This window comes from Sebastes fasciatus, chromosome 1, assembly GCF_043250625.1.
Source record: "Sebastes fasciatus isolate fSebFas1 chromosome 1, fSebFas1.pri, whole genome shotgun sequence".
In the NCBI taxonomy this organism is placed as follows: Eukaryota; Metazoa; Chordata; class Actinopteri; order Perciformes; family Sebastidae; genus Sebastes; species Sebastes fasciatus.
Genome location: NC_133795.1, coordinates 9,773,264 through 9,794,019, shown reverse-complemented (window position 1 = coordinate 9,794,019; position 20,756 = coordinate 9,773,264). Strand labels below are relative to the sequence as shown.

At 39.4% G+C, this 20,756-nt stretch overlaps 1 protein-coding gene and 1 long non-coding RNA gene across 3 annotated transcripts; one reads left to right on the top strand and one right to left on the bottom strand.

Annotated features, from left to right (window-relative positions):
• Positions 1–4,109: 4,109 nt before the first annotated feature.
• On the top strand, positions 4,110–15,379 carry LOC141757741 (solute carrier family 2, facilitated glucose transporter member 9-like). Its single transcript, XM_074618533.1, has 12 exons — positions 4,110–4,148; positions 8,853–8,948; positions 9,141–9,301; positions 9,383–9,507; positions 9,586–9,715; positions 10,456–10,604; positions 11,519–11,706; positions 11,790–11,900; positions 12,566–12,667; positions 13,907–13,982; positions 14,080–14,207; positions 14,452–15,379. The coding sequence occupies exons 1-12, from the start codon at positions 4,125–4,127 to the stop codon at positions 14,635–14,637; spliced, it is 1,476 nt and encodes a 491-aa protein (XP_074474634.1). The 5' UTR covers positions 4,110–4,124; the 3' UTR covers positions 14,638–15,379.
• On the bottom strand, positions 14,322–20,158 carry LOC141757790 (uncharacterized). 2 transcript variants are annotated; one of them, XR_012591763.1, is made up of 3 exons: positions 19,862–20,158; positions 17,583–17,749; positions 14,322–14,600 (listed from the first exon to the last, which is right to left on the bottom strand). It is a non-coding gene; the product is annotated as an uncharacterized LOC141757790 (long non-coding RNA). The 2 variants fall into 2 exon arrangements; XR_012591762.1 differs by having other exon boundaries at positions 17,583–17,675.
• Positions 20,159–20,756: the final 598 nt, after the last annotated feature.

The window sequence follows — 20,756 nt, the reverse complement described above, 5'->3', positions numbered from 1 at the left end:
TATGTATTTATTTAGCCTATTTATCTTCTACTGTTACTTTGATCATGTGCTTAAATAATGTTACACTTTTATAATATGACCAAACTATCTTCTTGGCTTTTATTTTGACATGTTTGCCTTCACTTCCTGGTCACGTGACTGCCGTTCTCCACTCCTCGATTCAGAAGAGAAAATGACAGAAAGAAACTTGAAGAAACTAAATCGGATCGTTTTTTTAATTTGGTTTTTTCGTTTTTCGTTTGGAAACAAAAAACAAACAGAGCACCACGTGATTCCGTTTTTCGTTTGTGGTTTAAAACGAAAAAACTAAAAACCCACGTGACTTCCGTTCTTCAATTCAAAACGAATAATGAGAAAAGGAATTCGCAAAAACAAACAAACGGCCCGGTTTGGGTTCGTTTTTCATTTTTTGATTCAGAAACGAAAAACGAGAAAACGGCCGTTTTCTCGTTTTTGGTTTAAAACGAAAAAATAAAAAAACTTTTTTTCCTTTCTGAATTCAAAAGGAATAACGGAATATCCGATGATACCCAGACCATTAAAGGTAGAAATAGGTCAGTGTATCTTTTGGTCATTCGATTTTCCTTTCACAACCGGATATTAAAAAACAAATAATTCGTGGTTATTTGATTTTCGTTTTAAAATACAAAAATTAATATTGACATTTTTGTTTATCGGGGTCAAAAAGGGATGAACTAAACTTAAAAAACGGGTTGATTTTCATTTTCTATTTCTAAAAACAAAAAATAAAAATCACTAGAAGACAGAAATGAAAAAAACACCCCAGGGCGTTTTTTCGTTTCTAGTGATTTTATTTTCATGTATTTGATAAAATACATGAAAATCACACTTTTTACAATATGGGACCTTTAAATGTAGTAATTCCCCACAGTGTAAAAATATTCTTGTTATAAAGAAAAGTCCTGCATTCAACATTTTACTCAGGTAAAAGTACACAAGTTTTAGCATCAAAATATACTGAAAGTACCAAAAGTAAAATTATGCAGAATGTCCCATTTCAGAATACATTATATCACTGGATTGTAATTATGTATGCATTAATGTGTTCATCACTAATGTTGCAGCTGGTAAAGGTTGAGCTAATTTCGACTACTTCATATACAGCTGAGTAGCTTAACATCTAATAATTAGGGGTGTTTTCGTTTCTGTCTTCTAGTGATTTTATTTTCATGTATTTTATCAAATACATGAAAATCACACTTTTTACAGTACAGGACCTTTAAAGGTAGTAATTCCCCACAGTGTCAAAATATTTTTGTTATAAAGAAAAGTCCTGCATTCAACATTTTACTCAGGTAAAAGTACACAAGTTTTAGCATCAAAATATACTGAAAGTACCAAAAGTAAAATTATGCAGAATGTCCCATTTCAGAATACATTATATCACTGGATTGTAATTATTGATGCATTAATGTGTTCATCAATAATGTTGCAGCTGGTAAAGGTGGATATAATTTCAACCACTTTATATACAGCTGGGTAGCTTAACATATTATAACTGGGATGTCAATCGATTAAAATATCAAATCGCGATTAATTGCATGATTATTCGTGATTAATTGCAAATTAATTACACATTTTTATCTGTTCAAAATGTACCTTAAAGGGAGATTTGTCATCTATTTAATACTCTTATCAACATGGGAGTGGACAGATATGCTTGCTTTATGCAAATGTATGTATATATTTTCTAGTTTTCTAGTTTCATATGATTCACTCTAGCTTTAAAATTGAGCCCGCTAGAACCTCTGAAAGCTCAAATGCGTTAATGCATTAAAGAAATTAGTGGCAGTAAAACAAATTATATTTTAATTCATAATAATACATCATAATTATTAGTTGATTATATATTTGTGAGGAAGCAACAACTCCCTCACTAACTGTTTGGTAAAGCCAAGTGGGGTTGATCACAGTTATCTTTGTTTTTCTTATGTGTGTAGTGAAGGGGTTAATTGACTGACAGGGACTGAGTGGCTCCAAGTGTAATCAGGTGTGCTATGATTTCCCAGGTTCTCACTGCAGGTGTCTCCAGTCTGAGCTGATGGCAGTACTCGCCTGATAGGCCAGTTTGAACTGGAAGGGCGGCTGTTAGGTTATATGACCATGTGTGAAAGCAGAGTTTTTGGGGGGGGGAAGGAGAGTGGTAAAAAGAGCAGCACCAGGCATGTGGTGAGCTGTGTAACAGAATGCAGAGGGTTTTTACCTCCATGTGTTTTTCCTTTGTTTGATGGAATTTTACAGACTGAAAATAAAAGTCTGCCTTATTTTTCAAGCATACTTACCTGCCAGTGTGATGATTTCTCTTCGTGACTTTTCACCTTGCTCTCCTGCACCTCACCTTGTGACAATATTAATCTAAATATGTAAAATCAATAGTAACTAATGTTGTCAAATAAACGTAGTGGAGTAAAAAGTAAAATATTGGTTTCCAAAATGTAGCGCAGTAGAATATAAAGTAGCATAAAATGGAAATACTCAAGTAAAGTACAAGTTTGTAAAATTGTACTCAAGTAACGTACTTGAGTACATGTACTTAATTCCCAAACATTTTGCTTTTTCTTTGGCCTATGTTAGGCCTATCATTTTTTTTTCGTAGATCTTTCTGGAGCTGTCCCGCCATTTTACAACACCGTCCATTTCCTTTTTGCATTGTATTGTGGGTCAATAGTCTCCATCAAGTGTTTTTAGTAGGGCTGTCAATCGATTAAAATATTTAATCATGATTAATCACTAATTAACCACACATTTATTTATCTGTTCAAAATGTACCTCAAAGGGAGATTTGTCAAGTATTTAATACTCTTATCAACACTGGAGTGGGCAAATATGCTGCTTTATGCAAATGCATGTATATAATTATTATTAGAGATCAATTAATAACACAAAACAATGACAAATATTGTCCAGAAACCCTCACAGGTACTGCATTTAGCATAAAAAATATGCTCAAATCATAACATGGCAAACTGCAGCCCAACAGGCAACAACAGCTGTCAGTGTGCTGACTTGACTATGACTTGCCCTAAAACTGCATGTGATTATCATAAAGTAGGCATGTCTGTAAAGGGGAGACTCGTGGGTACCCATAGAACCCATTTTTATTCACATATCTTGAGGTCAGAGGTCAAGGGACCCCTTTGAAAATGGCCATGCCAGTTTTTCCTCGCTAAGGTTGGAGCGTTATTTCGCCTCCTTTGCAACAAGCTAATACATGATGCAGTTATCTTTACTCTAGCTTTAAAACTGTGCCCACTACAACCTAAAGTTGCATTAATGCGTTAAAGAAATTAGTGGCGTTAAAACAAATTTGTGTTAACACGTTATTATCGCGTTAACTTTGACAGCCCTAGTTTTTAGTATGCATGCAGACTTTTGTTTGCATAAGTGATTTTGTCCCTTTTCCAATGTGAACAAACTACACACATAATTGTTTTGCTTGTTTGTTTCTTTCCTGTGTATGCAGGTCTAACTGAACTCTAAATGAGAAATTCCCACTGGTGCCAGTATGAATGTCTTTCTTGTATGCTGAGATAGGCTCCAACCTCCATGTGACCCTTAATGTAAAGAGCAGGTGTAGAAGAGAAGCCTTTACAACAGAGCTGCTTCACTTAGATAACACTGTTTTCTCTGTTGATTTGTGTTTGATGTCACTGTGTGCTCCTGTTTGAAAATTAATGGATGCCTGTAAAAAAACAAGGGGAATCCCAGATCATGGCAACCACCACCCAGAATGCAATGTGTCATGACATCATTGCCCATTCTCTACAAACTAGTTTGACATTTGACGTCATACAAACCCACAAATTCTAATGGCGAAATCTATGAAATCCCTCCGTTACGTTATATGATCATGAATTTACAATATTGAGATAGAATTTTGAGTTTACATGGTTTGCACCCCTGCATAAATCCAATATACAGTAATAGTCTGTAACCAAATCAAGTTTGATCAGATCAACTGTCCTGCACGGTAACATCCGTCCACTTGCGGGGTGATTGCTGGTTACTTTATTTCTAGTCAGAAAGCCTGAAAAGTTAATGATAACCAGCCTGAAATCAGGGTCCAAACAGCACTTTAAGGTCTGTATGCCAGTAAAGACAGAATGGACACCTTGCTACAACAGCTGGTAGGCTTTGACTGAATTCTACTGAATTTGTGTATCATTGTTATATACATAGGCCTATATATAAATACTCACACAAATGTTTAAGTCGTAAGAAAATATGTTTGTGTCAAAATCTTTTTTAAATTTTTTTTTTTTATTTTTCTGTATAGACTTAACGTTATGCTTTAGCTCTGACAAACATTTATTAACGAGGGAAATGGAAGAAAAACATATTGTTTTAGGCAAGCAGGTTGTTTTTGAGTTTTTCTGAGCTCAGTCACTCATCCAAGTCACAGTTTTTAGCTGAGTCATTGCACTTTGTCAGTTTCTGAATTATTCTTCCGTCATTCAATACAAAAAGTAGAAGGGCACTCAACACATTTAGAGTATGATGTTGATTTTAGCAAGATAAAGAAATGAGGTGAGAAAAATCCTAATCTGGGAACAGAGTTTTATCCAAAAAGAGTGACGGTTTTAGTTTCAGTAAATGTAAAAAAAAAAAGGCCATTTTGACTTTAAACTTTACATTGATATAGGTTATATGACAATTACCTAGTATAATAAAATAATCAACCAGGAAACCGATTGTTTCTAAATATCCAACGACGGTTCATCAGTCGTTCTGATGATCAGAATATTAGTTACACACAGTGGTATTTCAGAGGATTCATTTAGTGTAAATGCTATGCCTTTAAGATTGCATTTCTTCATTTAAAACCATAACAGACTTCCTTTCTGAGATATTGTATTAAAGGTGTTGACAGTATTATACCTAAAGATATCCTGAATTATTAGGATAAGAGCATATTTAGAAAGCTACTTATCAATTTAGTGTGTAATTTTACACAAATATATTTGCCTCATAAAAAAAACACATTTTCCAGAGGATGTTGAATATATATTGTAATTTGTTCCACCATTTCTGATCCCTATACTTCATCACCATTTATATAGATTAGATTCCAGTAAAAGAACACCATTTAATTTAACTGATGCAGCATCACACCTCAGGAAATGTTTCCAGTGTCCTTTCTATAGCAGGAAGGATTGATAACCCTCAAATTCATGGACTTTTCCCCGTCATTTAAATACAGGATTGAGACATCTAAGAGGCAAATATTGTACTTTTTACTCTATTGCATTGTCTGGCAGCTTTAGTTACTGGTTACTTCTCAGATTACAATTTTTCATCCCCTTCCTTGTCTAGTTAAAACAAAAACAAAAAAAATTTAATTCATCTGATAAACTGAAGGATTAATTTTATGTGGGTGTAATTGTATTTAAAAACTAAACTAAAGACAGTGACGCTATAAACATATGATGATCTTATAGAATACGATGCATTGCTGTAGATTAAACTAGCCAGCAACAGTATATAAAGGAGTTAAAATGAGCACAACCGAAAACAACTCTAGCACTAAAAATGCAGCATACACATTAACACAAAAAGTAGAACACTGACAGGGAACATTTTATTGCACATTGACTACTTTTACTTTTCATACTTTAAATGGTAAATGGACTTGCACTTATATAGTGCTTTTCTAGTTTTCCGACCACTTAAAGGGACTATTTGTAACTTTCAGAAATGCTTCTTAACAGCGACACCTGTGGCCGTGAAATCAACGAAAGTCAGCGTCGGGCTCGCGCTTGCTCGCTCTCATTATACCTGAACGAGCATCACTCAAAACAGTGAGGCGACACACGTCAGCTAAAAGCACCATATCACTCTATATTTCAGCTGCTTGGCAGTAATGTTAGCTGACCAGACGAAGGTCTCTCCATGAACATGATTTAGATCTGATCCTAGTGTTGGCTTTTCCTGCCTAAGTGCAGGCTGAAGCAGCGGCGCTCTGCAGCGTGTCTCCCTGCTCTCTCCTCCCGCAGAGGAGACACCGGCACTCGGTCGGTAACGAGAGGGTAACGTTACTAGTGTAGGGGATTTACAAATGGAACAGGTTTGGTTATTAGCTAATTTAATAAATAATATTCATAGAATTATTATTATTAATAAGAATTATTAATCAACATTAATAATGAACGGGGCACCACCCTGGAATCAGGGACCAATAACCAAAACGTTAATCCAGTCTCATAAGGGGATTGTTCACTCCAAAGGCCAGTATTTAAGCACTACTTTACACTTAGGAGATGAACGGTGAAGGGTGAATCCGAGCACTGACTCTCATAACCAGCCGTTATTACAATATGAATGCACAATAAACACAGACAACTGCTATTTAAAATAAGACCATTTATTTAAATACAGTGATCTTAATCAACAATAAACACTAACAACATTAATCTAAATCAACAGTTATTACAGCAGTAATTACTAATTAACAACACTTTTAATAAACAAACGGACATTCTACAATGCAGCTCTAAGCACTAAACTAGAATTAAACAAAACACAAAGGCAAAAGGAAAGGTGTGTGCGGGAGAGAGGGAGATGTGTGTGTAAGAGAGAGAGATGTGTGTGTGAATGCAAATGTGTATATGTGGTGTGGGAGGAGCAAAGGACACCCTAAGTGGACGTCACCACGCAAGTGGTTACGTCACACGAGGGGGGGGGTTTGCTCGAACGTACAGATCACGCACAAACGGGGTGTGACTCCCACGTGACCTGTAAGGTAATGAGGTGAGCCTATGTGAGGAGGCGTGTCTATGTGTGTGTGTGGTGTAGGGAGGAGCAAAGGACACCCGCGGTGGACGTGGTGACGTCACGCGAGGGAGGGGTTGCTCGAACGTTACAGATCACGCCCAAACGGATGTGAAAGTCCCGCGTGATCAGTAAGGTAAGAACGTGAGGAGGCGTATCTACGTGTGTGCGTGTGTGGGAGGAGCAAGGGAAACCCCGAGGCGGCGTCACCGTCACGAGGGAGGAGTTGCTCTGGTGGCGGTAGCGCCACGGAAATTACCGAACGGGACGGGGATCCCGCGTGTCGGCAAAGTGTTTGTTTGTGTGTGGTAGAAGTGGAGGGAAAGAAAGGCGGGGGCGCCTTAAAACAGTATCACAGTAAAACAGTGAACACCGCAGCAGCAGGAATCCTAACTGCCGCACGAGAGATGTACTAGCTGGGTTATTATCACTCAGATGCTCGGCAGGCAAACTCACGTTAGCCAGCCGTGCACTGGTCTTTCAATAATAAACTACAGCTACAGATCTTCACGTTTAGCAGGAGCTAACACAAGGAGCACACAGTAATCAGACAGTCAGCAACAGTAAACAAAGCAACATAAACAAGCAAAGCAAAGCAAGTTAAATAAACAAAGCAAACAGACGGACTCGGCGGTCCGTACGTTCAGTATAAATCAACAATAGTTATTAACTCATTGGAATATACAATCTCACTAGTCTCTGCCCAGACACAAGCCTCTTACTGGAATCGCTTCTTCGGAGCGATAGTGGGGTGGATCTTCGTTAATTGGTCCGGCGGCTTCGTGCTGGCTCGGACAATAACGGGCCGTTATGGAGCTCGTCAGCTGCTGAACGGCAGGCTGGACCTCCGGGTGGCAGCGGAGGGGAAAGCAGCCAGAAATGAAGGAAAGGCGGTGCGCTCGTTTCCTTTGATGAAGAGCGGTTGTCCCCGGCTTCCTTGGTGAAGCCGGGCTGTAGTCTTCCTTCTGCAGGGATGTGAATCAAAGTCTGATGGACACAACATTATCTTAACTCGTCCAGCGAGGTCAGAAAATGTGGCTCGGTCTTAGGTGAACGCTGAAGCGTTGGGTAGCGTTGCAGTGGAAAAGGGGAGAAAAGGGGAGAAGAGGAGAAGAGGGCGAGCTACTCAGGTAGCGTGCTTTTATCTCTTGAGATAGTGGGCGTTTCCCCGGAAAAGGCCCCACATTTCCTGTTAGCCTCATCCAATGGGAGTCCTTGTTTTGGATTCAACATGAAATCTCGCATGTAGGTGAGAGACTCTCGGAGCCGGCAGTTGGGACCCCTGCTGTGATCAGGCTTCTGGTTTCCCATGTAGGCCAAGGCTCTTTGTCTCGTGAGGTCCCTACACTAGCTAAGGAGCTCCATCACTTCACAAGACACGGGAAACCTCTGTTGGTCTGGAGGAGCTGCAGCATTTTTTTTCTGCACAAACGTCCACTGTGCATTCACTAGATATTCTCAGAGCTAAACTAACTCTTCTGCAGTGAGGAGTGAGCGCGCGTTCACGTATAGAGGTGGAGCGAGCTGAGAACGCGCGCGTTCTCTGAGCGAAGGCAGGCAGGCAGAGTTGGAGAGGCAGCGGCCACACGCGAACGCGCATATGTGAGCGCGCATGTGTGACGACCCGCTACATTTATGCGCGTACAAAGTTACAAATAGTCCCTTTAAAGCGCTTTACACTACATGTCAGCATTCACCCATTCACACACACTTCATACACTTCATACACCATCAAGATCTAATCTAAATACTCATTCACACACCGATGGTTTAAGAAGCTCAAGGACACTTCGACATGTGGACTGGAGGAGCCGGGGATTGAATCGCTGACCTTCTGTAGTTGAGTATTTTCACAGTGTAGTATTAGTACTTTTACTGAAGGCCTAAGTAAAGGGTGTGAATACTTCTTCCACCAGACTTTTGCATAACTTAAAAAGAGTCTAATATCTTGAAGTATAACACAAAAAGAAGACCATACAGTTATATGAATCAATGAGGTTAAAATGACTTCTATTAGACCAATGTATGTCTTCTAATCACTGCTGATTCATTCTGTTCCGTAGACCCGTGGTAATGCTCTGTTCCTCATCATTATTTTGGGAATTGGAGGAAGCTTTCAAAATGGCTATCACACTAGTGGACTGAGTTCTCCCTCACCGGTGAGATACATCACTTGCAGCATTTTCTGTTCATCATTTGATGTGTTGCTCTACCCCCCTCTATCACTGTCTTCAAACTCCAGTTACTGGTGGACGCTGAGAGTGTGTGTTTGAATGTGGAAAGTAAAAAAAAGCATACTTTTTTTCAATTTCTCATTGAGTTCAATCTAAAAAAAATGTCTTTCCCTGCAGCACATTAAGCGCTTCATCAACAGCAGCTGGTACGACAGATATGAAGAGCCTCCACCTCCACAGACGGTCACGATGATCTGGTCCCTTATTGTTTCAATGTATGCTGTTGGGGGACTCTTTGGTGCTGTCAGTGTCAGATTTATGGCCGACACGATGGGAAGGTGAGTGAAAGAGACGTATTAATGCAGCATTCAATCCTGCTGTAGCCTAAAAGGACTTGACGTGATGTGCTCCTTTATCAGAAAAAAGGCGATGATGTGCAACAGCGTTATTGCCGTAGTTGCAGCAGGGGTCATGCTGACAAGTAAATCTGCCAATTCATATGAAATGATAATCGTGGCAAGGATCCTGTATGGCTACTCGGCAGGTAAGCCACCAGGACATATTCTACACATCATGTTTTTTACCGGGACTGATTAACATCCTCTGACCTCATGACCTGCAGGTTTGGGAGCCAGCATCCATTCATTGTACCTGGGAGAGATTTCACCCAGAAATATCAGAGGGACTGTGACTCAGTCCATAGCGACATTCGGGTCACTTGGTAAACTGTTTGGACAGTTTTTTGGACTGAGGTAACAGATCAGACTATTAGTTATGGATTCCCAACCTTTTTTTTTTAAAGAATTAGGCGGTTGATATCTCAGCATTTCATTCATTTATGTGAAGAAAACTAAATGAAATTGTTATCTAGTTTGGATAATTCTTTAAGATATAAACAGAATAAGGGCACGATGAAGACCTGAACACAAGCATTAGAAAAGCACAAAATTAAAACAACCAAAGAGCTAATAGAACAATGTCCATAAAAATATAAAAATACAGATAGAGAATTGTGTTAAAAGTTAACAGGAAAAGTCATCTCTGATGCAATACACAGGAATTAATCTGCTCAAAATGCCTCCAAATCGCTCGTTTTACACAAACTTCCTGTGGTTATTGCGTTCACTATTTGGGTTAGTTGTACAGTTTATCAGTTGTTCTGTACTGTTGTTGTTATGCATTGAATATAATGTGAAATATCCATAAAATATGTCACTTAGTCAGGGGTCGTCAGTTTACTCAATGACAGAAAAGGGGCCCCTTAAGGAAAAAGGTTGGTAACCACTGTTTTAGGATAAGAGAGCTCAACTGAATGTACAAAACATTTGTGACACCTTATGATGAGAGATTTAGATAAAGAGAGGCGAGTTAGAGAAGAATTTTCCAGCTTTGAGAATTGTGCAAAAAATGCAAACACAATATTGGGAAGTGTAAATAAAGATGCTATTGTCTAAACTAAACTGGAACACAACACATCCTTTTGTTTTTTCAGTGAGATCCTTGGTCGTGAGGAGCTGTGGAACATCGTCCTCTGTGTTCCTGCCTTTTTCTCAGTGGTTCAGCTTATAGTGTTGCCTTTTCTCCCCGAGGCTCCCAGATACATATTCATTGAGAAAGGTGATGAGAAGGCTTGCAAAAAAGGTTGGTATATTTCCCCATATTCATGCAGTACCAGACCAAAACAGCCTTTTAAAGTTTGAATATTAAACACAAAAGAATGCCCTTCTTGAAATTCACCAAGAAATATTTGAGGATGAGCTACAATTGTCAACAAAAACACTTTAAATTCTTAGGAGATTGGTGTTGTTTGAAGTAAAGACATCTAGGGGACAATGGAATTTATATTAAAGGTGCTAAATGTGAGATTGGGAGCATTTCTATTGCCTCTGCATGGCTCTCAACATGGCAGCGGCTAAGCTGGTAGCCCGTAGATAATGGTGCCAACAGCGCTAGCAGTGAAAACAAAGGCAAACAGTGCTGACAGAGATAACAGTGTTTACCTGAGGGGGAACCGGAGGGTGGGTACCACGCTTTCGCGATGGCAACGTTGGTCGGGACGGCGATTTCAGCTATAACCGCCGAATGGGAGCCGTGCAGAGCAGCGGCCGTAAGCTAGCCAGTGGGGCACGCTCACATGCACTAACATGCACTAAAAGCATGTGCGGCCGGCCCGGCTATGTCAACAAAGCACAGAAAAGCTCTGATTACAACACACACAGAGTGAGAGCGACTTCATTCTCTGCTCAGTGAGACATTACTCCTTTATATCTTTACATAGCAAATAGTTGGTTGATGCTACAGTATGTTAATGCTCTGAATATCGTATAGAGCACCTTTAAGTTTTAAAATGTTATATTGTGGTATATGTAATGTATGTATGTTGGTTTTGGTTTACCAACACATTTTGGATCATAGAGCCTTTGTCAGACTGTTTTCTTCTGAAAGATATTCCTATTTTATATCACACCCATTTAAACACATAATATATGTATTTTATATGTCTTGAATGTGAGCAAAGGAGCACATTTTTTTGTGTGTGATCTTTCTTACCCCAGCTCTCCAGAGTCTGTGGGGCCAAGGTGACTACAAACAGGAGATGGACGAGATGTTGGCTGAGCAGGTGGCCATTGAGGCAGCCCCACTAAGGAGCCCTCTGCAGGTGCTGAGGGACAGGACTGTCCGATGGCAGCTTCTCACCATGGCCGTCATCTACACCTGTAACCAGATGTCGGGCATGTCTGCGGTGAGGATGGAGGCTGTTTGTTAATAACACATTTCATGCATCCTAACAATTAAGAAGCTAACAAATATTTCTCTCCTTCATAGATCAGTACCTTCTCTTTTGATGTCTTCCTGAAGGCAGGTATACCGAGAGATAAGATCCGCTATGTTACTCTTGGTCTTGGAGTATGTGAAATCATCACCTGCATCTCCTGTGTGAGTAACTCCCTACTTGAGCTCTTTAGGACATCTTTTGGTCATCTATTGGTGTGGTTGCAGATTGCAACCAACTGAATAACCCATTGCTCAAACCTCCCTTTCCAAGACTGCGGTAACGTGAGCCGCCGAGTGCAAAACCGTGGTAACGCCGTACGTCTCGCTCAGAGGCCATCCTTACCTTAATAACACTACTTTAGGAGCAACGGAAGTCAGAAGGCGGCTGGCGGTACCACGGTTTAACACTCTGCATCTCACGTTACCGCAGTTTCACAAGCATGTCGGGGAACTACGGTGAACATCAGGTTAGTGTAAAAACATGAAATGCTCTCTCTAGAGCCAGTGTTTGGTTTGTCCTTTCTGGGCTACTGTAGAAACATGAGCAACATGGTGGACTCCAGGAAGAGGACCCACTCCCTATGTAGATATGAAGTGCTCATTCTAAGCTAACAAAAACACAACTTAGGTGATTATATTATTAATATAATATTAATATTATACAGTATTCCATTTCTGGGAGCATGGTGTAGCAGAGCAAATTATCTAAAGGCACAGCAATGATTTGGGGGACAGTTGGGTTAACTAACAATTATACAAACCCACAAAATATTGTTGTTCAATTATTGACATATTTCTATTATTTTTTTTACCTTTCTCTCTCCCAGGGGCTGCTGATTGAGCACACTGGGAGGAAGCCGTTGATCTGGGGGGGTTATTGTATCATGTCTGCCAGCTTGGTGTTCACCACTGTCACGCTCACCCTGAAGGTAAACCTGTTGATACTGACACAGATGTAGCCATGTGAATATGGAGGACGGAACCTGCCAAAATAAAAACCTAAATAAATAAATGACTCGATAAATAAATAAATAAATAAATAAATATTGCCATTAAATTAACCAAAAATAATATAAAAAATAAATGTAGGCCTAAACTAATTGATCAAATGTGACATAATTTAATATTCTGATTTAATTTGCTTCTTTATTTATCTTTATATTACCTCCCCCATCTACTCTTCTTTGATTTCTCCTTTTATTTATTTTTATTAACTTTTAAATGTATGTATTTATTTTTGCATTTTATTTATTCATTATTAAATTGTATGTATTTATTCATGTATTTATGTACATTTATGTATAAACAAATAAATACATCCATACAATTTAATAATGAATAAATATATGTAAAAATAAATTTGAAATAAATAAAAAATAAATGCAAAAATAATTACGTAACCTTTTAAAATTAATATAAATAAATATCTTATCAATTAATTAATGAATACATTTATTCTTAATATTATTTTTGGTTCATTTAATGGCATATTTATTTTTTTATCGAGGCATTTACTTAGGTTATAGGATACTCAATGTAGTTTAAAGGGTCATTTCACCCAAATGACAACATTTTCTTACCCTTAGTAGTATCGAGGCATGCAGATTTGCAGGTTTTCAGATATCTGACTCTGAGATTTCTGCCTCTACTCAGGTAGAATGGAAGTGAATGGAAATGTGTTTGTGGTATTCACACAGCATTGGAAAAAAATCATTAATTAATTCAACTACAAAATATCTTCCCAGCATCAATGTCCTGATTCTAAATAATAGAAGTGGGGCAGTTAAGACTTTACTGTGTGTTCATTGGAACTACTTTCTACTAAGAAATAGTCCCTATAAATACTAATTAAATTCCAGTTCACTTCTGTTTTATTGAGGTGGAGGCAGAAATGTCAGAAACGGATACCTGAAAATGTTTAACTATCTGCATAGCTTTACCCCACAAAGGGATGGTAATGATTTTTCTTTCATTCCATTGAAGTAAAAGTGAAAATATACTGAAACAGAGGCAAAACTGACCTTTTCACATACGCAAAATGTGTTTTATAAAGAAAACTATGTGCTTTAGCTTTTATTGCTGCAGTGTACAAAGGCAGCAATTAAATAATTGCTCCAGATTGCTCTGACTGTATTAATATTCACATATACAAAATTGTCTTCATGCAGGATTCCAGCTACTGGGTTCCATACATCACCATTGGTTTGATCATCGTCTTCGTCATCTGCTTTTGCATTGGACCTGGTTTGTGTCTTACAGCAGTTTAGTTCACATAGAAAAGATGTTTGCATGCACAGATAAATTACTTTAATCACCTGTGTCGTCTCTTTGGATCACCCAGGGGGAGCCACGAGTACTCTGACCAATGAGATCTTCACCCAGTCCGACCGAACGGCAGCGTATGTCCTCACGGGGTTCCAACGCTGGTTCCTTTTCACTGTGATGGGCCTAGCCTTTCCATTCATTATTGTGAGCACAACAAACATGAAAATAAGCAACACAATAGTTTGACACTTTAGTTGTACATCAACACTTTTCATTGATTATAATTTAGATAAATGACATCTTTTAGTGTGTAATAGGTATTTAAATATCATTACAAACTGTGTCAAATCAAACAGAAAGACAAAAAAAAACATCTCAGCACTTTGGATCATGACATTGAAACATGAAGCTCTCTCTGATGCTTCACACTGTGTTTGATTTGTCCCAGAACGCCCTGGAGTCGTACTGCTTTGTGGTGTTCGCCTGTATTTGCCTGCTGGGTTCTCTTTACACCTTCTTCCTCCTGCCTGAGACTAAAGGGAAGACCCTGCTGGAGATCGCCGAGGAGTTTAAAGCCATCACCGTCTGTGGGAAATCCTTCATAGAGAAAAAGAGATTGGAGACCAAGTTATAAGGCAGTCCAGATACAGTAGACTGACTGACTGACAGAGGGATGATGAAGGACTCTGTGTGACCAAAATGACAATATTTATGCTTTGTGAAGTATTTAAATCAATTACAAAAGCATCAGTCAACAAACACTGTATATTATAAAGGCCGTAAAATGGAAGTGCGCTGCAGTTAAATTACTGAGACGAACATGTAAACTATAATGAGCTATAATGTTTTATTCCTTGTCATTGTCCATAAACAGGTGCCACTTCTGATGCCACTGTTATTGTTATTGCTGTCATTCTTAGTTCAGGTCAGAACTCATACTATCTAGAACATGTGAGGGTGTAAGGCAAGAGGATAACTTAAGTCAGAAGGATGAGAAAATATGTGATGTTTCAGGAAAAATGACTTGAAGGTACAGTGTGTAGGATTTGGCGGGATCTAGTGGTGTGGTTGCAGAATGCAACCAACTGAGTACCGCTAATGTGAGCCGTGATAATACCGTTCGCCTCACTCAGAGGCCATCCTTACCGTGATAACACTATTTTAGGAGCAAAAGAAGTCAGATTGCGCCTGGCTGTACCACGGTTTTACACTCGGCGGCTCACGTTACTGCAGTTTCACAAGCGTGTCGGAGAACTATGGTGGCCTTCAGGTACCGAAAAAAACGTGAAAGGCTCTCTGTAGAGCCAGTGTTTGGTTTGTCCATTATGGGTTACTGTAGAAATGGCAGAGCAACATGGTGGACTCCGTGAAGAGGATATGTAGATAAGCTAAAGAAAACACAACGATTCTCAGTTTCAGGTGATTATTCACTGATGGAAAAATAGTTATTATAGAATATTATATTCCATTTCTGCTAATAGATCCCCCGAAATGCTACACACTGGACCTTTAATATTCTTTTTGGATTTGAATATTTGAAAAACTTCATTTTGTCTACATGCCAGTTCTCAAAGACTATTGAAACAAGTTTCTGGAGCCATCTCGTAGATATCTATTCTTGATTCGTTGCCAATTCATACTCCTCCATATGATCTAATTCACAGAAGGAACAAAGGTGAACAGGCTCAGTACAGATGAAAAAGCGAACTGTTTTGATAATTTCTTTTTTTTTCTCAAGCTGAGTTCAAGCTAATTTTACCCGGTTGGCTCTAGATCACTGCAACTGTGCTGTTGTGTAGTCTGGTACCCACACCTGATAGAACTGCACCTGCAACTGCAATATGTTTGTCAGCAAGAGGTCAGTAGTTTCCTCCCTTCAGCTCTCCAGCAATTAATCATCCACTGTTCCCTTTTGTCCCTTTTGGGTTCTGCTGTCTGTACTTTGACCACTGCAGGGAATGAAATTAATGGAAACTGTCTCACAACGTTGTGAAACATTCTTTTCTCCTACATCTGTCTCTCTCAGGCTGGCTGCGTGATGTTGGCGACCTTGGTGTTAATCACTATCACGCTCACACTGAAGTTCAACTGGTTTCTTTTACTCTTATACCATATACATAAAGTTAGACTATGCAAGTTTTGCTGAACAATGGTTACTGTGGCTACAGATGATAGTTATAGGATCATGCAAAACTACTATTACGGTTAAGCATTTCGATAAAATGCTAAAAGTAACAGTAGCACAAGTGGAGAACAGTCAGTCAGCAAACTCACTTAGCAATGTCTGGTATACAGTCATATTTACCTAAAGTTTGCTAAATATTAGCCACCATAAGCTAGTGGTCATACCAGACCACGTTAGGCAGTAGCAGCAAAACATTTGAGCATATTAAAGTGAGCAACGGAAGGCTAGATTTTATTGCTTATGAATCAAACTTTTAATTTGTAAGAGGAAGAGTGTTATTTCCTCTCAAGAGTTATAGTCTTGCATTACAGTAGAGAGTGCCTGTGTATACTGTATATTGTGGTACTTCCTAACTTTTAAATGGACTAATCTGACTCAGGTTTAAAGGAACAGTGTGTAACATTTAGGGGGATCTATTAGCAGAAATGTTTTCTTTAGTGTGTAATCACCTGAAAATACGAATCGTTGTTTTTGTTACCTTAGAATTAGTCGCTTATATCTACATACAGGTCCTCTTCATGGAGCCGGCCACCAGGTTTCCACAGTAGCCCAGAATGGACAAACCAAAGTCTGTTAACTTTTCCTGCTTGGGTCGGAGTCGATAACGTTACTCGCTCCCGTCGCCGCCGCTCTCTTTCTGTTGCTTCATCACTCACTTCCCATGTACACACACACTTAACACACTGGTTCTGCTCCAAATGACCTACGCTATACTCTTACGGTATGTGTCCACAGCCTCCATCCTTTCCACGCTTACCATTCATTGTCTTTGTAAGCTGCCGTGCAATGCGCTCTGGTAGCATGGCGGTGCGATTCGAGAAAACGGACCATCACGTTTGCATAAAGTTGAGGTCTAGGCTACTTTATGCAAATCAGGGTCGTCGGGCGCGACTCACCGCCTCTGAAAACTCCCGAGAAACTTTGAAACTAAGCGCTGTCGATCCAAAATAAAGACAGATTCGGCAACTGCATGGCTTATTTCTCACATAAAATGTTTTCAGAAACACATTTTGGTGAACTACTTTCGTGATATAAGAGAAGAAAGTTTTCAAAGGAGCCGCCATGTTGGTTCCGGACAAACCAAACACTGGCTCTAGATAGGGCCATTTGCGTTTTCACATATTTAAGTCGGCCACCTAAGTTCTCCTACACGCTTGGCACACGGGTCAAATTTCAGTTGGTTGCAATCTGCAACCTCACCCCTAGATGCCACCAGATCCTACACACTGTACCTTTAAATATTTATTGTTTTCCTCTTTTAAGGACATCAGGTATCGTGTTCCATGTAAAGTCTTGCTTGCTTATACAGTATGCATTATGCTAATGTACCGCATTGTGTCAGCGTTTTCTACACTCTTACAACAAGAACGCCAGAAGCAGAATTAATTGCCTACCGGACAGTTTCTTCCTCGGGACATTTTTCTCCACTATCCTTGAGCCTTCCTCTCATGTAGTCGTTGGTCTGTCCTCCATCATTAGTGTGAATTCTGCAGACCACAGTATAAAGTCTTGGCCTGTGAGTCCTCCTCACTCCCAGTTGGCTCTTTGAGTAGCTCACTGGCTATAATTAGACATATACCATATATATTTGAGTCTTTAAAGGTATCCTCTTCCTTATCACAAGCCAGCAGCTGCTATAGCAGCCACAGGGGCTTCATTAGCTGCCAAACACATTCTCTGTCCACAGTTCAGCACTTTGGGGATGGGAGCTGTGATTGGCAGTGTCTTGGCTTGGCTGATCATCCTGTACTGATGTCCTGCTGTGCCTTGTTAACACTGTAGGAGGATTAACTGAAGAATTAATTGGAGAAACCTTCGTGAGCGGTTTACTCTGGCTAGTTCCTGTGTCCAATTGGTGTTTTTATTGGATGCAAAATGAAAAAATAATGGCACAGATGATAAGCAGAAATAAATGGATTTTTGACAATCTATAACAATCACATGGATCTGTATTTAATATTCTCGAGAAACACACTGAATAAGAATTCAACAAAGTATAGTGCTAAGTTAACCAACTTATATAATAACACTACTTTATGGGCAACAGAAGTCAGACGGCGGCTGGCGGTACCACGGTTTTGCACTCTGCGGCTCACATTACTGGACTACTGTAGAAACATGGTGAAGCAACAATCATATGCTCCCTGTGTAGATATGAAGGGCTCATTCCAAGCAAACAAACATACCAAACATAGTGTGAATATTATATTCCATTTCTGCTAATAGATCCCCTGAAATGTTACACACTGTTCCTTTAACATGTGTGTCTGGGTCTATGTGGCTTTCGTCTACAGCTGCAATGGCTCCGTTACATCAACAGATGGCGATGTTAATCTTCTGCTGAGATGCACCACACTGCTCAAGCCTTCAGATGCCCATGCACTCTAACAATAACTGTATCCCATAGCAACCTGGGCAAATTAATTTAAAATGTCACAGGTGCTTTTATCTCATTTTATTCTTGTATAAGGGTGGTGAAAGAAGCTGATAGAAAGTCTAAGTAACATTTACTGTTAGTATCTATCATTTATATTTTAACATTTAGCACATTTTTAACTAAACTTTATACCCTATTGTCACCAAATATTGTTATTATATCTTTTTATCACATTAATACAGAATCTGTGCAGTTTTTTTAATGCATTTTTTTCTTTTTTATTATTATTGAAGCAACATGATTAAACTCTGTCATTTCCTCTTTCAACCATTATTATGCTTCAGCCACATATGATTCAGCAGAGTTCAGTAACTCTGAGTACATGTCAAATGAAATACTATTAAGGTTTATTGACCAGTGTTCTCACCTCTAACTTAGAACATGTTAGTACTCAAGACATTTGCAAAAGACACTCAATACTCCCTCTAAACATTGATCTGTAAATCATTTAAAATGTTGCATCTAATGGAAAAACTCTGCTCTGGTTCATACTTTCAAAGCATCATTCTTAAAGTACCTAATGGTATTTTTAGGCCTTTCATATCTTTCTCTGAGACCCTAAAATAAAGTAAAATCCTCCTCCACTGGTGAACCCGTGCATAGCAAAGAAAAGGTGAAATGAGAGATATTATTTATCCGTCTCTCTGCCTGGCAACACTGAGCTCACCAGCAGCGCTGCAAATCAGAGAAGAGTGAACAGAGTTGGAAGTATTACAGATTAAATGAGTCACCGTTTCATAAGTCTCGAGTTTGTTCATCGGTCTATTTGAATGATTTTCTTGTGGACATGCTGATTTCTCCAGTGAATAAAGGCCTACACGTGCTGCTCTGTGTAACGCCATGTGAATATGATTATTTAATGAAACAATGCCAGTTAGTGCGCAGGATGCACAACAAATCCACCTGATTAAATTGTCCATTGTGTCTGAGGATTATCTACTTGGCCTAAGTGGAAGAGGATGAGTAGCAGATGTCAGGGGAATTTGCAGGTCACTAGTTTTCAATTTGTGTCTCTGCCAATGAAAACTTTCTTAAAGTTATGTAAAAAGCATTTCATATTTGTTGATTTGACTCCTATTTTCTATAGACATGGCTAGAATCATGGCACTTTTGTGCGGGATGCCTGCATAAATGGCCATTTTGTTAAATCACTTGACAAAATTTGAGATGTGTGCAACCATTCAGAGGTCTGCCACCAGACTACAGATAAGGAGAGTCATTTAAAAAGGGAAATACCTTGTTGCGAGCCTCTGTGGACAGACTTCCCCTCCATGGTGTCACCCTGCAGGAGTCCGGAGGGCGGAGTCAGGTCATCAGGTACAATTTGGCTCACCTGGTCTGACTGCTGGTGGCTGGTATTTACATGTAGATACATTTCAAATGTTTCAAATTCCATGTCTGAAGGGGGCTTTTCTCTCTCTACACTGGCCTCCACTGTTTGTTTTTTGTTCACTATACTCTATTGTTTTAGTTTGGTTTAATTAAGGTACTCTCTTTTCTCTTTTATTAGTTACAAATAAACGCCATGTATGCCCTCCCTTTCTCGTTCTTCAAATAGCTGTATTGTGACAAATACCCACCCACAATCTGTTAAAAGGTGACTCCCTACTCTGGCAAAATGGGTGCTGGCATGAATAAGACTAATGACAGCCCTAATTACAGCTACAACTGCAAATGTTACAAGACAAAAAAAGCCCATTTGCCTTTATATAAATCACAGTGTAATGATAAGTTGTAGGTCTTGGAAAGTCTTGTGAAAATGCGTCGCTGTAAAGTCAACATCAGAGACGCTCTCTGCCTCATTTACAGCTGGAGGACTAATCGGTCCATCCATCATCTCCCCAAAGCAGACGGGCAGAGACAGAGAGAGGTGGGGTGAGAGAAAGAGGATGAAGAAAAGGCAGGAATAGACATTTACTAAGTGATATGTACGAGGGGAACAAATGTGAACGGTGTCCTGCATTAAATGTTGCTATCCGTGGTGATTTCATACAGGTGGCACACAGATGGGACTCCTCCTGGGACCAGAGCTTGTTAATGAGTCACAGAGAGGAGGGGTGGTGGGAGGGCTGATATCATGAACCAGACGGAGCCCTCTGGCAGCGCAACATCGAGGTACCCAGCATGCCAT